The sequence below is a fragment of the Camellia sinensis genome, chromosome 9, assembly GCF_055761805.1.
Source record: "Camellia sinensis isolate YWXY chromosome 9, ASM5576180v1, whole genome shotgun sequence".
Lineage (NCBI taxonomy): Eukaryota > Viridiplantae > Streptophyta > Magnoliopsida > Ericales > Theaceae > Camellia > Camellia sinensis.
In genome coordinates, this window is record NC_138969.1 from 152,412,209 (window position 1) to 152,431,399 (window position 19,191).

At 34.3% G+C, this 19,191-nt stretch overlaps 1 protein-coding gene, 1 long non-coding RNA gene and 1 other non-coding gene across 4 annotated transcripts; 1 reads left to right on the forward strand and 2 right to left on the reverse strand.

The window, feature by feature from the left end:
• The first annotated feature begins 6,330 nt into the window (after positions 1–6,330).
• LOC114280919 (uncharacterized) lies at positions 6,331–7,741 on the forward strand. 2 transcript variants are annotated; one of them, XR_014341228.1, is made up of 2 exons: positions 6,331–6,669; positions 7,358–7,741. It is a non-coding gene; the product is annotated as an uncharacterized LOC114280919 (long non-coding RNA). The 2 variants fall into 2 exon arrangements; XR_014341229.1 differs by having other exon boundaries at positions 6,331–6,654.
• Positions 7,742–8,983: 1,242 nt separating this feature from the next.
• Positions 8,984–11,522, reverse strand: LOC114280273 (uncharacterized). Its single transcript, XR_003635511.2, has 2 exons — positions 11,224–11,522; positions 8,984–9,582 (listed from the first exon to the last, which is right to left on the reverse strand). It is a non-coding gene; the product is annotated as an uncharacterized LOC114280273 (transcript).
• A 3,638-nt stretch (positions 11,523–15,160) lies between these two features.
• Positions 15,161–18,791, reverse strand: LOC114280297 (uncharacterized). Its single transcript, XM_028222650.2, has 2 exons — positions 16,098–18,791; positions 15,161–15,775 (listed from the first exon to the last, which is right to left on the reverse strand). Exons 1-2 carry the CDS (start codon positions 18,673–18,675, stop codon positions 15,384–15,386), a joined length of 2,970 nt encoding a protein of 989 aa, XP_028078451.2. The 5' UTR covers positions 18,676–18,791; the 3' UTR covers positions 15,161–15,383.
• Positions 18,792–19,191: the final 400 nt, after the last annotated feature.

Sequence of the window (19,191 nt, forward strand, 5' to 3'; positions counted from 1 at the left end):
TTTTATAGTTCGATGTGATGTTTGTGAGAGAAAAAATGAAATGATTATGGATTTGACGTGACATTTTGTCTTATTGGCTATTTTAATCTATTTTGTCTTTTTGTGAATTTTAGTCCAAAAAGCCCCAAAAAAGCCTTTGCCAAACACCCCCATTGAGTATTATGGTGGAAGGAAGTGGTATATTGCCATGCCATAATCCATGGGACCTTAAAATCAATAACAAAGTAGAGGAATTCAGGAAATAGAGGTTCAACCTCAGACCAATAAATATGATAGGAGTCTTGCAGAGCATCAGGTAGAGCAGCAAATTGGAGGCCAAATTGATGCCACCAGGTTTCAAACCATGTAGGGATATCTCCGGTAGTGACAGTAAAGTTGGGTCCAAATCAGATCCACCAGGAGTGCCAAAAAAATCAATTTTGAAAATAGAAAACATGGAACCATGCTTGTTGATAATCATAATAATTATATTGAGCAGGTTTGAGATGGGAATCGGAAATTTTGCAAAAGATGGTAGGATGGCCCCATTTGGCAGGAGAAAAAAAAAATTAGGATGTGAAGTTTGGAATATTGAAGAAAGGTTTTATCATCTTTTGAGTAAACATGGTCAATGGAGATGGAATTTGTTTCTTCTAGAATTTTTTCGTAACAAAGGCGGGAATGTTGTCCAGAGTGTGGAAGATAGTGCCAATTATTGGGGAAATAAGCAGAAATGAGAGTTTCGGGTTTGGTATTTGGTTTTTGTTGCAATTGCCCAATATGACCAATAATTAATGGAACTATGGGGTAAGATGTATCATGAGTATAATAGCCATGATTGGCGGTAGCAGTACTAACAGATGCTTTGAAATTGGGTCCTCCTTTGGAGGAAGGAGCTTGAGAATAGATCTTTAAATTATGTCATCCAGTAATAATATCGTTTGAGATGGATATATCATCGGCGGTGATGGAAGAAAATATGCTGGTATTTATAGAGTGTCTAAAAAGATGATGGATAGTAGATCTTTAAAGAATAATATGACCAATTATATGATGGATAGTAGATCTTTAAAGAATCAAAGATGAACAGGCATCTGTAAAGCATCTCCAAAAATAATTACAATCTTTAATTCTAAATTAATCTTAATCATTTAGATTATAATATCTGATAATATCTAGGTCTCCTTTAAAGGAAAAATAAACATTAAGTTAAAATCAACTTAACAAGGATAGAGGTTTGTCTTGAAAAAAATACATACCAAAGATATAGTTTTCAATTCAATCAAACGAAAAAAGGCAATCAAGAAAAAATTATTGAACCTTTTGAAAATTCACACACACAAAAACATAAGAACACTTGCTGTGAAAAAATAGAAATCAATATTTCAATGGCTATGCATAGCCAACAATAGAAACTATGCAATCTAAGCTAATAACATGGACATTTAGAAATTTCAATCATAACCAAAACAATAACATCAATTGAAGAAGCATGTCTGATTAAAAATCAATACTATAATTTGTTAGCTCAAGCAATTCTACTTGAACCTCTGAGTTTTCAAGAGCGGGGTTCAGAGTTGGAGCTTACAGAGAAATATCAAATGCATATTAGCAATCTAACTTACTAACCAACACACACCCTTTTTAGCTATAAAAAAAAAAGAAGGTCTATTATAGTATTTCCTCGCATTTTCATTACATTCAAGCTACGAGAACCAAAAATAAGTTTTATTCTATAAGCATGTAAATTTGAGACAATGGTGAATGCTCTAGACTCTTGACAAAAAGACCTTGTTAATTCAATTTAAACATTAATATGAATTCTTCAATAATAGCATAAGCCCTTGGTTAGAGAGACGAGTTTCAATATAAGTTGGTCTATGTTTTCTACGATTCTTTTGTCAAACACCTTATGAACACTGGAAAAAGTTCAGGAGTAAACTTCCAAAATCAAAACCTTCATTTTTTTTTTTTACCAATTTAAATCAACAAGAAAAAACAGTAAACAATAAACAATAAACTGCATACAAAAGTAAGTCCTGAATTATACACAAACACAACATTGCATAAACAGAAAATGGAAATTAACAAAATGAAATTATCCAAAATGGCTTCTTGTCTGACAAGACGAATCTTAGGATCTATGCATACCAAAATGGATAATTATCTAACAATAAAGACCTGTCTCTGTAAGGTTTCACGATCAGATTTTTAAAAGGTAAAAAAACAAAGAATAATTATTAATCACGAAACAAACAGAGAAAAATTTTCAAAGTGTTTTTAGCTAAATAAAAATACAAACAAATAATGATCAAACAAAATAGTATACATTACCTAAACAAAACAAACAAAGGACGAAGAAACCTGATCCTAACTAAGAAAATCCCAAGAAAAAAAGCTTCTGCACAAAAGACAATATCAATACTGATACAAGTAATTAGGATGTACAAAAACCAAACCTGAAGGAGATGGTGGAGGAGATTGAAAAGGTTTAATCCATTTGGTTTTGTGCATAGAATAAAGAATTCCACCAAAAATCCCCCAAACAGAAAATGAAAGACGAGAAAAAATTTGAACAAAATTCACCAAAACAAAAAACAAAAGGACCAAAATAAACAACAACAATCATAGTTGTCTACTGACTTGAAATTTTATATTAAAAAAAAAAAAGACAAATTGAATATACGGAGATGCTAGGTAGCTCGAAAGAGATTTGGCCCGAAATGGCTCGAATCTAAAACGACACCGTTTTGGTGTTTTTTTTTTTCTTTTTCCCCTTTCTTTTCTCTGTTCTGAAACTGTTCTGGAAGAGGATGAACATGATGATAATGAAGAATAAGAAGAAGGTAGAAGATGGAGTTGGGGACATCAGCACCCACCAATCACAAAAAAAAAAAAAAAAAAAAAAAATTATACACAGATGAACACCAGATTTCATCATCAACACTAGATTATCTTCTTCATCTATACACACACACACACACACATACATATATATATATATATCACCAATCACAAAAAAAAAAAAAATTATACACAGATGAACACCAGATTTCATCATCATCAACACTAGATTATCTTCTTCATCTATACACACACACACATATATATCACCAATCACAAAAAAAAAAAATTATACATAGATCAACACCAGATTTCATCATCATCAACACACACAGATCTGTGTATATACATAGATCTATACACACACACATCCATATATATATATGAGAGAGAGAAAGAGCCACCAACCCGCTAACCGGCACTGCCATCACCGTCTCCTTCTTCTCTTCCTCTGCCTTCTCTCCTTCTTCTTTGCCCCTCTCTTTCTCGCATCTTCTCTCTTTCTTCTCTGTTTCAGAGCATCTCCAACGGTGCATTTCTTTTTTCATCAAATATGAGTAAAAAATGACCCATTTCACCAAATATGATATCACTCGCTCCAACGGTGCATCAAATGTCGTGGGGCGACCGGTTAGTCAACCGGTGGGTCGACCGGTGGGTCGACCTGTATGTGTAAAATGCTATTATTTTTGTTTTTCCCTTTTGAATGGTTTGAACCCAGCTTTCTGAACCGGGGAAAGGGGGCGACCAGTTGGTCGACCGGTCAGCCTTTTTTTTTTTTCTTTCTTTTTTGTTTCCCTCCATTTCTGTTCCCAATTATTTTTCCTATTTCTTTTTCCCTCCATTATATATATGTCTGGCATATGGATTATGCTCTCATATAAACCTATTATCCATATGCCAGACAAATACGATCATACCTTAAACAAAACAGAGCACAATGAATGCCTTGAAATCCATGATATTTACTTCATTTTCATCCTCTTCTTCTTCCTCTTCCTCTGATGATGAGTCTGATGATGAATATATCGTCACACTTTTAGGAGCTTATGAGCAGAATAATACTAGTATGCTTCAGATTCTTAAGTCAAATGATAGGTCAAAGAAGATAGGTGGTTCTGTTGTAGGTCATAGATAAATACACAGAGATAGAAGGCAGGGTCATGACAGATTGTTTGCAGATTATTTTGCTGCAAATCCAGTGTATCTACGAATTTTGAATGCAATCCAAGCACATAATTCATATTTTGTTCAAAAACAAGATGCAGCTTATGTACTTGGATTATCTCCCCTACAAAAAATGACTTCAGCGATGAGAATATTGTCATATGGTGTCGCAGCAGATGCAATTGATGATTACATACGTATTGGGGAAAGCACTGCAATTCAAAGTTTGTAACAATTTTGTAATTTAGTGATTGAAATTTTTGGAGAAGAATATCTGAGATCTCCGACACCAACTGACATTGCTAGATTACTTGCTATTGGGGAGGTTTGGGAGTTTCCTGGCAAGTTGGGAAGTTTAGATTGCATGCATTGGGAGTGAAAAAATTGTCCAAAGGCATGGCAAGGTCAATATGTAGGCCATCAAAAAAAGCCAACCATTATTCTTGAAGCAGTAGCATCTTATGACTTATGGATTTGGCATGCATTTTTTGGAATGCCTGGCTCACATAATGACTTGAATGTGTTGGACCGATCGCCTTTATTTTCTGATCTTGCGCAAGGTAAAGCTCCCCCTGTCCATTACACGATTAATAGCCATAGTTACGATATGGGTTATTACCTTGCTGATGGTATATACCCTCAGTGGGCAACATTGGTTGAAACTATTTCTTCTCCCCAAGGAGCAAAGAGACAACATTTTGCAATGATGCAAGAGTCTGCCAGGAAAGATGTAGAGCGGGCATTCGAAGTCCTTCAATCTCGATTCACAATTATAAGTGGTGCTGTATATTATTGGGATTCGAAAATGATTGCCAACATAATGAAGACGTGCATTATATTACATAATATGATTGTCGAAGATGAGAGTGAGGAGCACCTTAATTTCAATTATGATATTTTATCAACCAACACACCGGTGCAACTTTTCGCTACTCCTACCAATGACTTCCAATAATTTTTGTCTCGTAATTTAGGTATTAGAGATAAGGATGCATATCATGCCCTCCGTAATGATTTAGTAGAACATATGTGGCATCTTCATGGTGAACACTAAATTCATCACATCAATACATGTAATTTTGTTTATAGTTTTGGAATGGAAGGTTCTCTTGTTTGTAATCTTCAATATGAGGCACTATATTGAAGTTTTGGAATGGAAGGTTCTCTTGTCTGTAATCTTCAATATGAGGCACTATATTAACTAAGTAATTCCGAAGTTATGTGATGATGTGTTGTTGTAATGATTCTATCTTTAATATTCAGAATGGTGAAGTGTTCAGTTCATAACAATTATAAATGATAATATACATAACATAATCAGTTCCAAATGATAATAATGTCTTCAATTAGTATTCTTAATGTCTTCAATTATATATAACTGATGTTCATGATTTTCATGTGCATAATCATAATGTCTTCAATTACTGATATTGAAGTGCATAATCATAATTTAATAATAATGTCTTCAATTAGTATTCTTAATTCAAGGTCAACTCTTAAAGTGCTGCATATGAAATTACTATTCATTTCCTCACCACTTACCTCAAGAATGGAGCCTCTATATCAGCTGAAAATTGTATACAAAGGGACAAGAGATTCAAAATATATTCTATTTTATAACAACACAAAATTTAAGAATAAGTCATTTACAAATTTAACATTATTTTGCATTACTCAAGTCAAAATGAAATTATTCATCTGCACAAGCAAACAGACCTAAGGTTGCTGGTTAATTGCCAAAATAGTCTTCACATGATTGATTAATTGCCAAAATAATTGCCAAAATAATTGTTCACATAATTGCCAAAATAATTGATTAATTGCCAAAATAGTGTTCACATGATTTCAGACAGCAACATGAAGGCAGAGGCTCTAGAAAATAGATGCCCCTTTCTCTGTTCTTGTATCCTTCTTCAATGTTGGCACTTGGCATCATTGTTACATCAGAATGCAACTGTGGAAAAAAGGTTTCTGGTTATGCTTAAATAATTTAAGTTTGGGTTACCCTTCATGTTAATACTAACCATGTTGAGCACTACCATGCTGAGCAGTAGCTAGCCTAAAACAACATGAACCAGAGGAAAATCTTTAAGTTTTCCTTTCCTCTCTTCTTCTTCTTGTTTTATTTATTTATTTAATTTTTTTGAGTGTGTGTGGCTGGGGGGAAGGGGTGGTCCGAACATAGTTATAAATCTTCAATTATTGAATGCACACACTACATTCCACCTACAAATCATAAAAGCTTCAATTATTTATCCACACACTGCATACATTTGCCTCAGCTACCATTCATTTGACATATATCACCTACCATTCATTGCATGCATTCCATCTACCATGCCTCATTTGAACCAACTACCATTCCTCACCACCTACCTGAAGCATGGAGCCTCTATATCAGCTCAAAATTGTATACAAACCTGCCATAAAAAAATTAACAACTTTCACTAAATACCTCTGCCCACAGATTGCTTGTCTCTCCACAGATTGCCTCTAAAAACACATTCACTGTATTCCCTCCACCACTACCTTCAAATTCGACTTAACCAAAATCTAATCCCAACCTCTGCATATTGAGTGTAGTGTAAGTGTGAATCCCAAACTCTGCATATTCAAGAGCAAGAAGGCAGCATCCAAGAGGTACAAGAAGGCAGCATCCAAGAGGTGGTATTCTGTCAGGTGAATGGCAAGGGTCAACCGGTTGGTCAACCGGCCCTGTGTTTTTTAATTTTTTTTTTTTTGCCTTTCAGGGTGTATGCTGTATTTTTCAAGTGTGTATGCTGTATTTTTTCAATTTTATGTTTTATTTGTTCAACTTTAACTTTGTGAAGAGCATGAAATTTATGTTTTAATCCAATTTTATGTTCAATATTTTAGAAATTATCATGTTCAAGATTTTAAAAATAAACTTGTTAAAAATTTACTTCTGATGTACTGCCATATGATCATTTTTAGGATCATTCGTACAGAATAGAGAATATGTTCACTACCATTCATTGAATATGAAAATGAACTCCCTATTGATTTTAAGGTAACACAAACCTGTAATACAACAAATGAATTTTGAATTTTGAGGGTATGAATTTTGATTTTAAGGCAACATAGAGACTGTATCATATGAATTTTGAACGCCCTATTGACTTTCATAGCATATTAAGGCAACACATTCATACAGCATATTCAGTAATGATTTTTAGGGTACATCAAACATGTAATATGAAAATAACATATAATTAGTATGCATATTGAAATATGGTAATGTTTTCCCATATTAATATGCATTGTAATATGAAAACTATGTTCATGTGAATTCTAAGTAAATGTTTTCAGCTTTCATATGTAACACATATTCATTAAAATTCAACAGATACTGACATCATGCCTAGAACTAAAAGAGCGAGAGCACAAGTTGGTGAAAGTTCCAACCCTCCACGACGCGAACAACAACAGCCTCAAAATCAGTCATATCCTACTGATGATTTTCTCACTGAAAGTCATGCACTAACCTTTCCAAACTTTTCTAGCTGACCAATTGTAACAGGGAGGAGGGTAAATCTTCCATCTCAATATGATGCACTATTAATTAGTAAACTTGAAGCAATGGGATGGCTAAACTTAATTAATATACCCCAAAAGGTATATCCACGGCTGGTAGCTCTATTTTATGTTCACCTAAGAGCTACTCAGGAACAAGATGGAAATTTTAATCTTTTGTCATATGTGAAAGGAAAGGGTATACAGTTTGATATTCTTACTTTGGCAAGCATTATTGGAGTTGAGTTAGGTGATGAAAATATTCATTTTCAAACTGAGGCTGAGTTAGCTAATATCGTTGGTAATGCTACTGATGTGTATACTACTATTTGTCAGAACAGATTTACTGGGACTAGTTTACAAGCAAGACATTTAAAACCTTATCTTCGGATTCTCTACCGGTGGATTGTAGAAAATGTCACTCCAAAAAAAGGACATCATGGTACGGTCCCATATTTTAATGCCTATTTGTTATACTGTTTTGAAGTTGGTCAGAAGTTAGATTTGTGTTACATAATTATGAAAGAAATGGTACTAGCAAATCAAGGTCAATTCACGGGTCGGTCATTATTGTTTGGGGCACTGTTAACAAAAATTTTCAAACATTTTAAGGTTCGCCTTGTAGATGAAATGGAGATGAAACTTTCCTCACCCATTAATCAGTATACAGTCACCCGTGTTGGTACAGCCTCCAATTTAAGGGGAAGTGTTAATGCTCCAGAAGATTCAGAAGATGAAGTCCCAGCAGATGATGCTCCAAAAGATCCTCCTGCCAATGTGATGCCATCAGCTGAACAACCTCAATATTGGACTGAGTTTTTAGCCATGGAAGAACAACCGTATAATTAACACGTTCAATGGGAACATCAAATGGCTAATCAGGTCAATTCGTTGGGTACTCAGTTTGATACATTTGCCACTGCACAGAACTCATTAATTCAACAATTTGGTGATTTTCGTGTGGACATTGAGTATCGCGTAGATACGATTGAGCATCGCGTAAATGACATATACCATCACTACTACCCTTTTCCACCACCACTACCACCAGATAATGAATGTTGATGTGTTTGACATTATGAAATTTATTAGAGAATATGTTGTTATTTTCACAACCTTTTGTTAGGGCAATTTGTTAAAGAGGGCGAGATTAATGAAAACCCTTCCAAGTTATGACATTGGCCTATGCAGTTATTAAGCCTTTATATTGTTGTTTTCCATTTTAATGCGTAGTTGACAAAGGACATGAACTGTAATTCATCTTGAAAATGCTACAAAAAGGTCATTGAACTACAGGCCAAAGATCTCTCTATGCAAAAAACATGGCAACAATTAGATAATAAACTTGAAATATGGCGAAAATACGTATCAGGGGAAAATCATAAAATCAATAAAACTAACCAATACAAGTTAGATGAAATATTTGTAAATAATAAAACCAATAGATGAAACCCACAAATGCGAAACCTTTCAAGGCAATCTATTAGTTGTTTGAAATAAAATCTGTCGTTGAAGATCTTCGTAGTATGCCCTTTGCATAGGATTTAAAATTGTCATGTCCATTGACATAATTTTATGATTTTCATTTCGTTGTTCTCTTTCATTCATCATAGATAGGAGTTTTAGTTGTTCCTCTCTATCTTCGGCCCTTCTTTGACGATCTGCAGCCTTCTGCTCACGGTCTATCGCCTTTTGTTCATCTCGCTCAATAGTTCTAGTGGAGATAGTTGATAACACTTCAACAATTTTGGATTGGTTGGCAGCCATTTCATCAAATCTACTATCGTGCATTGTTTGATTCTTCAACTTCTATTTCGCTGCCTTAGTACCAATTGGTCGTGTTGATGTATTAGATGGTTGTTCGTGCACCGCATTATTCTGGTTGGATTGAGAAGCCTCATATTCAGTTGGTGAATGTGAACATGGATCAATAGGTTGCATGCTTCTTTTTGATCGAAATTCATCCCATTTACAACTTTGGCGCAAAATCTCCCAACATGTATCAAAAGTGAAGTGTTTTTTCTGTATTGCATGAGACATCCACTTCGCTTCAGTGACCTACAAAAAAAAATTACAAAGATTTCAATAACAAGTATACATTTAAAAAAGAAAATTGATATTTAATAACATAAATACATTTTACCATATTTGCCTCAGTTGTTCCACTTTGTTGCCTCAGTTGAATTTGTTCAAGAAAATCACAGAATTTATTAATTGCCTTTTGCATAGTAGACTAACGGTGAGTCAAAGAAATACAATTTCGATTTGATTCACTGCTGAATTGTGAATTAAAATAAACAAGTACTCGTTCCCAAAATATAGCCATAGTCTGACTATTACCAGTGATGGGATCTTGAAAGACTGCTAACCAAGATCTACATAAAGTTTCATCTTCTATAATTGTGAACGCTTTACCACGAGAAACACGAGAAGTTTCTGAAATGAAATGATTATTACTGTTCTGCGTGTTCTGCTCTCGTGAAGATTCCGACATTAAATTAATATGAGTGTTGTGCTCAAACATTTGTGATTCCTTAAACATTTTGAAATCTTCCATAGTTTGGAAAAAAGACAATACACTTACTAAAAAATATTGTAATGATATAAAGCTCAAACTCAGAATCAGATAATATTAATTAAAATTTCAAGGGAAACAAATATGTAATGACACAAAAGAAAAAAAATTCACAACATATAAATGCTATTCTCAAAATGAAATACTTTGTCAATTTAAGATATAGAAATCACATCTATTTTATAGAGCACATCATCAACGGTAAATTTTCAAAATACTCTGTCCATCCAACGGTAAATAAGAGTAGATTTTCAAAATACTCTGTCCATCCAACAGTACATAAGAGTAGATTTTCAAAATACTCTGTCCATCCAACGACAAATTATTATAACGGCTAATTCTCAAATATGTATGTCAACTATGTAGGGAATTTAAATTTATATCACCCTGCAAAATTATTCATAATCCACAAAATATTTTTTAGTCCAAATAAACCAACTCAAACAAGTTAAACCAACCAGGATCAACCTGTTATTGCACTGTAGCCGAAATTCCCAAACCGGTTGACCGGTTGGTCAACCGGCCGATCGACCGGTTGCCCCCAACGGTCACAGTTCAAGCCAACCCAGTTCAAACCAACCATCTGAGGGTTCAAACCAACCACTCACTGATATGGTACACCGGGCGACCGGTTGGTCAACTGGCTGGTTGACCAGTTTATGCATCCAATAGTCACAAACAGTGTTTTGATGAAATCTACTTTCTGTCCTCAGTTTGATGAATTGTTTGGTGAAATCTCATTTTGATATCGATTTGGTGCAACCGTTGGAGCACCAAACAGTAACTTTTTCATCAAATTTAAAATTTGATGTCAACTTTGATGAACCGTTGGAGATGGTCTCAGAGAGGGAAATGAAAAAAAAGAAGAAAAAAAAATAGAATATGGGTATTTGAGCCAATTCGAGGCAAGAATTTTCGAGCTACCAAGTATTATCCTTGAATATATAAAGAAAAATTAAGGACAGATTGACCTCAACCACCAGCAACAAACAAATTGAACGGGGGAAAGAAAAATATTCATAAAAAAATAATAAAATAAAAAATAAAATTATACACACAAGAAATCTGAAATCGAATATGTAAAGAACGAATTACGGACAAAAATTAAAGAGGAAAAAAAATACATGGGGATCGTCGTGTTCCTCATCGTGACAAGAGAGCCGATTTGCATTTGAGAGTTGAACGAGAGAGAAGATCTCCAGCAGAAAGGCAATTAGATGTGGATTTGTAAGTGACAGACCAAGAGAGTGGTTTAGGGTTATACAGGTTCGAAGTAAAGGCGATTATGATCTACGAAGAGAGAGGTTTTAGGATTAGAGAATGAAAGAGACAAGATGGACAGAAGACAGAGATTGAGTTGAGAAAAAATGGAGATGGAGAGGAGGGGAATTGAGAACCGTATGAGAGAGACAAAGAGAGAGAGAGACATAATGGGGGTCCCGTCAACGGCTAATGACAATAATAATCATCATTCGCTTTAAGCGGATGTATTTTTTTGAAAACTTTGGTCGCTTTTCGTATAATTTTGTAAATATGATTTGAGAATAGAGTTATATTTTGAGTTTGTGAGTTTTTAAATTATAATTTGAGTGTGAAAAATTTATTTGGTGAATGAGTTTTAAAAAGAATTTTGAATTGAGTGAGAAATTTTTAATGTGACATATGATATTTGATACAAAAACTTACAATTCATGACCAAACACACAATTCAAAATTCTATTAAAGCTCATAAAAAAAATTTAAAAATTCAGAAAATATTTTTTATTGAATATATAAAAATTAACATGTGTCAATTGTAAAAAAAAAAAAAATTGCACTGTTTTGGTCAACTGGCCAGACGACTGGTTAGTTCAAATTTTCCCGTCTTCGACCGCGTTTTCAAAAGTGAGTGTAGAATTAAATTTTGAAAATCGTAAACGAACACTATATTCAAATCAAGCTCTAGAACGTTTCAGAACTCTACCAAACAGATCCTTTTTGTTGCTTTTTTTTCAATAATATTATGTAGGACTAAGTAAAGAATTCATAAAATTTATAATTTGATTTAGACTAGTTTAATTTGGTAGGTTTGGATTGATTTTTTGAATTCGTAATTTAATTTCGAATTGAAAATTTAAAAATTCATAGTCCACGGATCGATTCCGGATTGAAATCAATTCGGGCCATATCCAAATAGCTTATATTTATATTATACACCTTTCTGTATAGTATATTCTCTTATTCTATATAAAACCTAAACCCGTATAATATCTTCTTTTATTATTTTTGTTTGTTAATTTTTACTTTTAATTTATAATTGTCTAAATATTTAAGGTGAAATCAGTTTTCTTATGGTTGTTTAAATTCTATAACAGTATGTCGCTATTATAGAAAGACATGGTGTTATTGTAATATTAATATGATGCTATGTTTATGTTTTTATGAAATTAAAATGTTATGTATTTTTTTATTATTTAATTATGTAAATTTGTAGTCCTAAACCGATCCAATCCGTGTTTAAATAGATTGGTTTGGATTGATTCTACGATTTAAACGGATTGGATTGGTTCTAATTTTTCAAGAACTGTAGATAACAGATTAGTCTTAATTTTACCCTAATCCAAATTAATTCGAACCATAATCACCTCTAATACTATGTAGAATTTACTCAAAAAAACCAATTTTGATTCATTTCACACATGAAACACACAACACACAATTTTAATTTTTACCACACAACTTATTCTGATTTAAAATTTAGGACCCTAAATTGGGTCCCTAGACCGTCTATTTTTTTTGGGTTCATCTATATTGAGGGATGACCAAGCATCCATCTAATTTGTTCAAATTGAATGGGCTGAACCAATCCATCAGAAAATTGATGATTTCAATAGTTTGTGCGGAGGACACGGATGCATTTTTTCAATTTGTTGGAGTTCAGACAAATAGCAGATGAGAGACTATTTGACCCAACTTGATCTGCTAACATTCCTAAGAAAATGAAGTTATGTTTTTATACTTTGTATGTTAAAAAAGTTCCTTTTATTTAGAAATCATATTTACAATTTATAAAATATGAAAATTTAGCTTTTATTTTTGTTATAAAAAATTAACTGTTAAAAAATTTAGGCTTACTGAAAAATAATTTAAAAAAATATTCAAATAGTAAAATTCGACTGCCAAACTAATTTGCATCCACCCACCACCCCGTACAACCCATTAAATTCGCATTGCTTTTTTTTCAATCCGCTTAAGTTCAGACAAATAGCAGATGAAAAGTCAACCGACCTAATCCGATCTGTGAACACCCTTATCTCCATCACGGTCACTATCACTACAATTTTAAAAGGAAAAATAACAATTCAATGGGTATTTTAAAATTTAATTACAATTTATAAATAAATTCATAAGATTTTTCATAAATTTGTAATACCACTACTCGTAATTTTTTCATTTAAAAAAGATTGAAGCTTTTTTTTGTGCTTTCGACTATTTTAACTATGCATTCTATTTAAGTGACTCTCTCTCTCTCTCTCTTTCTATATATATAATATAAGAAAAGGTTATGGTACATACTTCTTAAAATAGATATATCATATGTACTTTATAATTAAAGAAGAAAATAACATAACTTTATACTCTTTGAATTATAACTTAAAAAAAAAAAAATATATATATATATATAATCAACTAACACATAATGTATAATTAGAAATTTTATGAGTTATAATTAAAATAAAGTCATGACTAAAGAAGAAAGTCGGTTATAATTAAATATGAAAATGGCATAACTTATAGGTGCATTTAGGAGATGGTGTGTATAGTAAAATTTCCCCTATATCTATATTATATTATGTAAAGTGAACAGGTCAGCAAGTGTCTTGAAGACTTTATTTCTTCTTCTTATGTCACGTGAAACGTATTTCTTTATATAAAATTTAAAAAAAAAAAAAAAAAGAAGTTACATAGCTAAGTGCATGAGACAACGCCAAGATGTCTTAGGAAAAAAATTTGTATCTAAAAAAAGAATTACTTAAAATATTTTAAAAAATCACTAAAAAAACACACAAAAAATAAAAATTTAATTTTCAAAAAATCAATCAAAATCAAATAAGATCATGCCAAATCTCAAGTATGGTATGATTTTCGCAAGGATTCCTCAGTGGTTCAATAATAAAATTACTAGATAATAATATTAGGTTAAAAATTTTATAAAATGTATTAGTTTATGTACTAATATTATTTTTTAACTTTTGGGGTACCATAGTGGTTCCCCAATGCAGATTTGTGGACTACTTTATTTATCAGACATTAATTAAAAATTAATTGAACTTCATATTAATAAAATAAAGTTAGGGTTGTGATTGAAAAATTACTCCATCTCAAAAGAAATCGGTTTCACAATAAATTGTTCATTTCTCTAACTTTTCCTCCATCATCTCAACAGCCAAACAGAATTCAACGTTCTTGAACTTTTTAATAGGTTTGCCAAGACCCACTCTGGACAGCCTATGGATTTTATAATTTTGGATTGTACATTGCACAAGAGAGGTAACAGATGCAGGGGATTTTCCTAAACCTTTTAATGAGAAGGACCCATGGAGGAACACATAAACTACCCTCATTTCATGGACTCAAGTACAGCTTTCTTTTGCATATGGGTATTTGAAAGACTAGATTTTTTAAAAATGGATCTCGCTAATAAATACTATAAAATCTTATCCATTTATGACTATTCTGTGTTCAGTTTTGTAATAATTTTGTATTTGTAGCAAAACTGTTTGGATAATCCATTTTATCTCAAAATTTCTTTTCACTACACAATCAGATTAAAGATGTATGTCGTATGATAAAAGTAACTTTAGACAGGAGGCAGTCAAGACAAGAAATCCGACCTCCGCTTTCAAAAAGCAGAGAGGTCAAACAATTTACAGAATTAAGTTTATAAATAAAAGTTAAAAAAAAAAAAAACAATTTACAGAATTGTGTGGGAAATTCCATTCCTGTGATTTTTCATAATTCACATAGAACCAATACACAGACTAGTAGTCACCCCTAAAGGCAGAAGTTACTAATGCAAAATAAACCCATAAGAGATCTTCGATTTTATTTTTATAAAATTTCTCAGAGAGATGCCAGAAAGAAAATTGACATCAAAGAAACTCTACAATACTTTCTTTACCTTCATGAAAGCAAACATCAAGAAAGGATAAAAATAAAAACTGAAAAATTGGCAACACAAGAGGAGCGAGCACTTCTTCTCCCTCTCCTTCCACATTCCAACTCTATGACATGATAAAACTTTTCAAGCTACACTTCCTTGATCCGAGGCATCTTCATAGTAATAAGGTGTAAATTTGTCGTCTTTCTGGGCAGCCTTAAGATGGTGTTCGGCACCCACTTCATGCAACATATTTACAACCCTTCTCATCGATGGACGGTTGATGGGGAGGGGGCTGGTGCAGATGAGGCCGATATTGAGGACTTTGCTCATTTCTTCTTTGAAACAAGAATCAAGTTTAGGGTCGAGTACATGATCTACATCTTTCTGGTCCAAAGTAGTGCATACCCACTTGATCATATCCTTTTCCCCAAATTCAGGATCAACTGGGAGTCTCCCTGTGACCAATTCAAGAATCACAACACCGAAGCTGTATATGTCGCTCTTCTCATTCACTCGAAGTGTATATGCATACTCTGCAAAGAAAAACCAAGTCATTGATATAACAAGCTTTCTTGATTCGAACCCTTTGTTTATAGTCAATTAGATTCAGAGTCCTGAAGTCTGCTCCACGTGAAGTGTGATATTTCTACTTGTAGCTTGACATTTAAACTTGTATTTTAGGATAAGAAATACAAAGATCACTAGCTAGTTATGAAATGCAATAAACAATTTAATTTTCGAACTATAATATTTATATAATATTCTTCAATTACTAAAGAGCAATCAGAAAGCAATAATGAAAGAACAAAGAACATCATATGTAAAGGAGGGGATCAAACTTAGGAAAGTAAAAACCTGGTGCAATGTAACCACAAGAACCCGCAATGGCAGACATGGTTTGAGTCCCCATCCCAATCGCATCAAGTGCCTTGGCTACTCCAAAATCTGCTATTCGAGCCCTAAAATCCTCGTCCAACAAGATGTTATTCGATTTCACATCTCTATGCACAATCGGAGGAACACAACCGTGATGCAAATACGAAAGCCCCTCAGCAGCATCCATGGCAATCTTAAACCTCATTGGCCAATCCAACAAGCCACTCTTCTTGCTATGAAGCAAATCGCCCAAACTTCCATTAGGCATGTACTCGTAAACCAAAAGCTTGCAATTCCCTGTAACACAGCAACACCATAGCTTGACAATGTTCTTATGTCTAATCTTTCCCAATGTCTCAACCTCTGCTTCAAACCCATCATCTTGAATCCAACCCTTCTCGATATCACCACTCTCCTCCATTTTGGACCTTCCCCATAGCTTTTTCACTGCAATAGTCTCTCCATTGCTGAGTATAGCCTTGTAAACTTTCCCAGAAAACCCGCTTCCAATCACATTATCTTCATCAAGACAGTTCAAGATCTCATATTCACTGAAACCCAATTTGTGGAACGACATCAATGTCCATTTCGATCTGTCAATTTCTCTGTTTGCTTCCTTGAAATTCTTATACTTACAATAGAACCAAACACCACCCACAATAAACACAAGTCCAGTGAGTATAAACATTAACCAAACATAGCCCAAATTCTTATCTCCATCTCTACGATCACATAAACCAATCATGTCACCACACAAATCTGAATTACCCAAAAAACTAGTCTTAAAAATTTCCTTAGCATATAGAGGAGGAATGTCACCGGAAAGCCGGTTATTCGACAAATTGAGCCGACTGAGCATCAAATTCTCCAACCCAATTGGGATTTTCCCGGAAAATTGGTTTCCAGAAAGATCAAGGTAACTCAGAACAGACAAAGTTCCAATTTCCTCAGGAATTTTCCCGGAAATTTCATTATCAGCTAAATTCAGCTCATTGAGCTTCTTCCAAGAGTGGATTCCAATTGGTAGTTCACCAGACAAGCCATTGTTGTGAAGATCAAGCCTCCCTAGCTGCCTAAGATTCACTATACTCTCCGGCAATGACCCGGTGAACCGGTTATCATTTCCGGTGAATTCCACCAAATTCTCCAACCACCCAATCTCCTCCGGAATGTTGCCGGAAAATTTGTTTCCGGATATTATCAAAGCCGACAAATTCGTCGCTCCGGCAATATTCTTCGAAATATTGCCAGAAAATGAATTGTCGGCGAGCTCGAGCAAGTAGACATTTGGAAGCCCCCAAAATCTCGCCGGAACTTCGCCGGAAAATTTGTTGTTTCCCAATCGTACACGTGTCAAGCTCCGGCATTCGCTCAAACTCGCTGGAATTTCGCCGGAAAACGAGTTGTGTATCATTAAAAGCTCTTCTAAAACACCTTTTTCACACAAACTCGCCGGAATTTTGCCGGAAAATTGATTGTTCGATACATCAACCCACAGCACCGGCGAGTTTTTTCCCAAATCTCTCGGTAACTCTCCCGTGAGTCGGTTCCGAAACAACTTTAATTCATACAAATTCGGCGATTTCACTATACTCTCAGGTAATTCACCTTCGAATTGATTCTCATAGAGGTTGAGCGATTCCAGTGGCAACTCACACAGCTCGTCTGGAATCGTCCCATTCAACTCATTCATCGACGCATCGAAAAATCGCAATGCAGTCATGTTCGACCACCCAATCGCCGGTAACTCGCCGGTTAACGAGTTATTATACAGCTCTATTTGCTTAACACTAACCAACTCAGTGAGCGAACTCGGAATTACACCATTCAAATTGTTCAAAGCCAAGTCCAAGTCAACTAGTTTCTTGAGTCGACCCAGCGAGTCCGGAATCGAACCCACCAAGTTACAGTCAGTAACCCATAAGATTTCAAGCTCCGTCAAATTACCCAGCTCCGGCGGGATCCGACCAGGCGAAAACGGGTTGTACGAAAGGTTAAGCTGTTTAAGACCCGAAATGTTCCCGAGAACGGCCGGAATTTCGCCGGAAAACAGGTTTTCGACGAGAGAGATGGATTCGAGTCGCCGGAACTTCCCAAAACTCGCTGGAATCTCCCCGGAAAAGTTGTTTCCGGATAAATCGAGGTGCTTGAGGTGGGGGAGATCGGATAGGGAACTGGGTAGTGTACCGGTGAGCAAGTTTTGGGCGAGATTGAGGTGTTTGAGTCTCCGACAATCCGAGATGTTTTTGGGTAAGGTTGAGTTGATTGAATTGTTGAAGAGATAGATGGAATTGAGGTTTCGGAGTCGGCAGAGCTCGGAGGGAAAAGGTCCGGCAATGTTGCCGGAGGAGAGGTCGATGGAGGTGACTGAGTGAGTGAGTGAGTCACAGGAGATTCCGAACCAGTTGCAGGGATTGGGGTCTCTGGTTTTCCAGTTGGAGAAGATGTTGTCTGGGTCGTCGAAAGTGAGTTTGATTCGGTGGAGAAGGAGTCCTTCTTGGTTGAGAGAGTGACCCAGATGGAGAGAGTGAAGAAAGAGTAGTAACTGAAGAAGCATATTGATATTGTTGATTCTGGAGAGAATGAGAGAGACTGGGGAATTGGAGTTGGGCTTGCTCTGTAAAAAATGAATTTTTATTATATATATAAGAGTGTGTGTATTTGTGTTTATACCCATGTTGGAGTAGTTAGGAGAATGAAGCTGTTGGACAGGAGAATGAGTATGTCAAGCAATGTTGGTTAAAATTTTCAAGTAAATTTTTTATTTCTTTTTTGAATTTTATTAAGGGAAATTGTTGGAGTGTCCTATATGTACCTTTAATTATAATTTTTGTATTTTGCTTATGATTCATTGCGTTGTTATTATCACATTATTTTGATGAGTATTGTTAGACTCAAAAATTAGACTCACTTTTTAGACATAATAATGTAACACTCTATTAAATATTTAAGTCAACTCTCTTTCTCATTTATTCTTTATCAACTAATTATCTTATTAACATACCATTGAGTCTAAAAAGTAGACTTGTATATCATTTTTCTATTTTGATTATAAACTAAAATTTTTTTTGTT

What these genes read in the sequence shown, in the direction of transcription:
- LOC114280297 (XM_028222650.2), bottom strand. Translation starts at nt 18,675, where the DNA reads ATGCTTCTTCAGTTACTACTCTTTCTTCACTCTCTCCATCTGGGTCAC. An exon ending in TTGTGGTTACATTGCACCAG is followed by an intron (nt 15,776 to 16,097) that starts GTTTTTACTTTC and finishes TTTTCTTTGCAG; the next exon opens with AGTATGCATATACACTTCGA.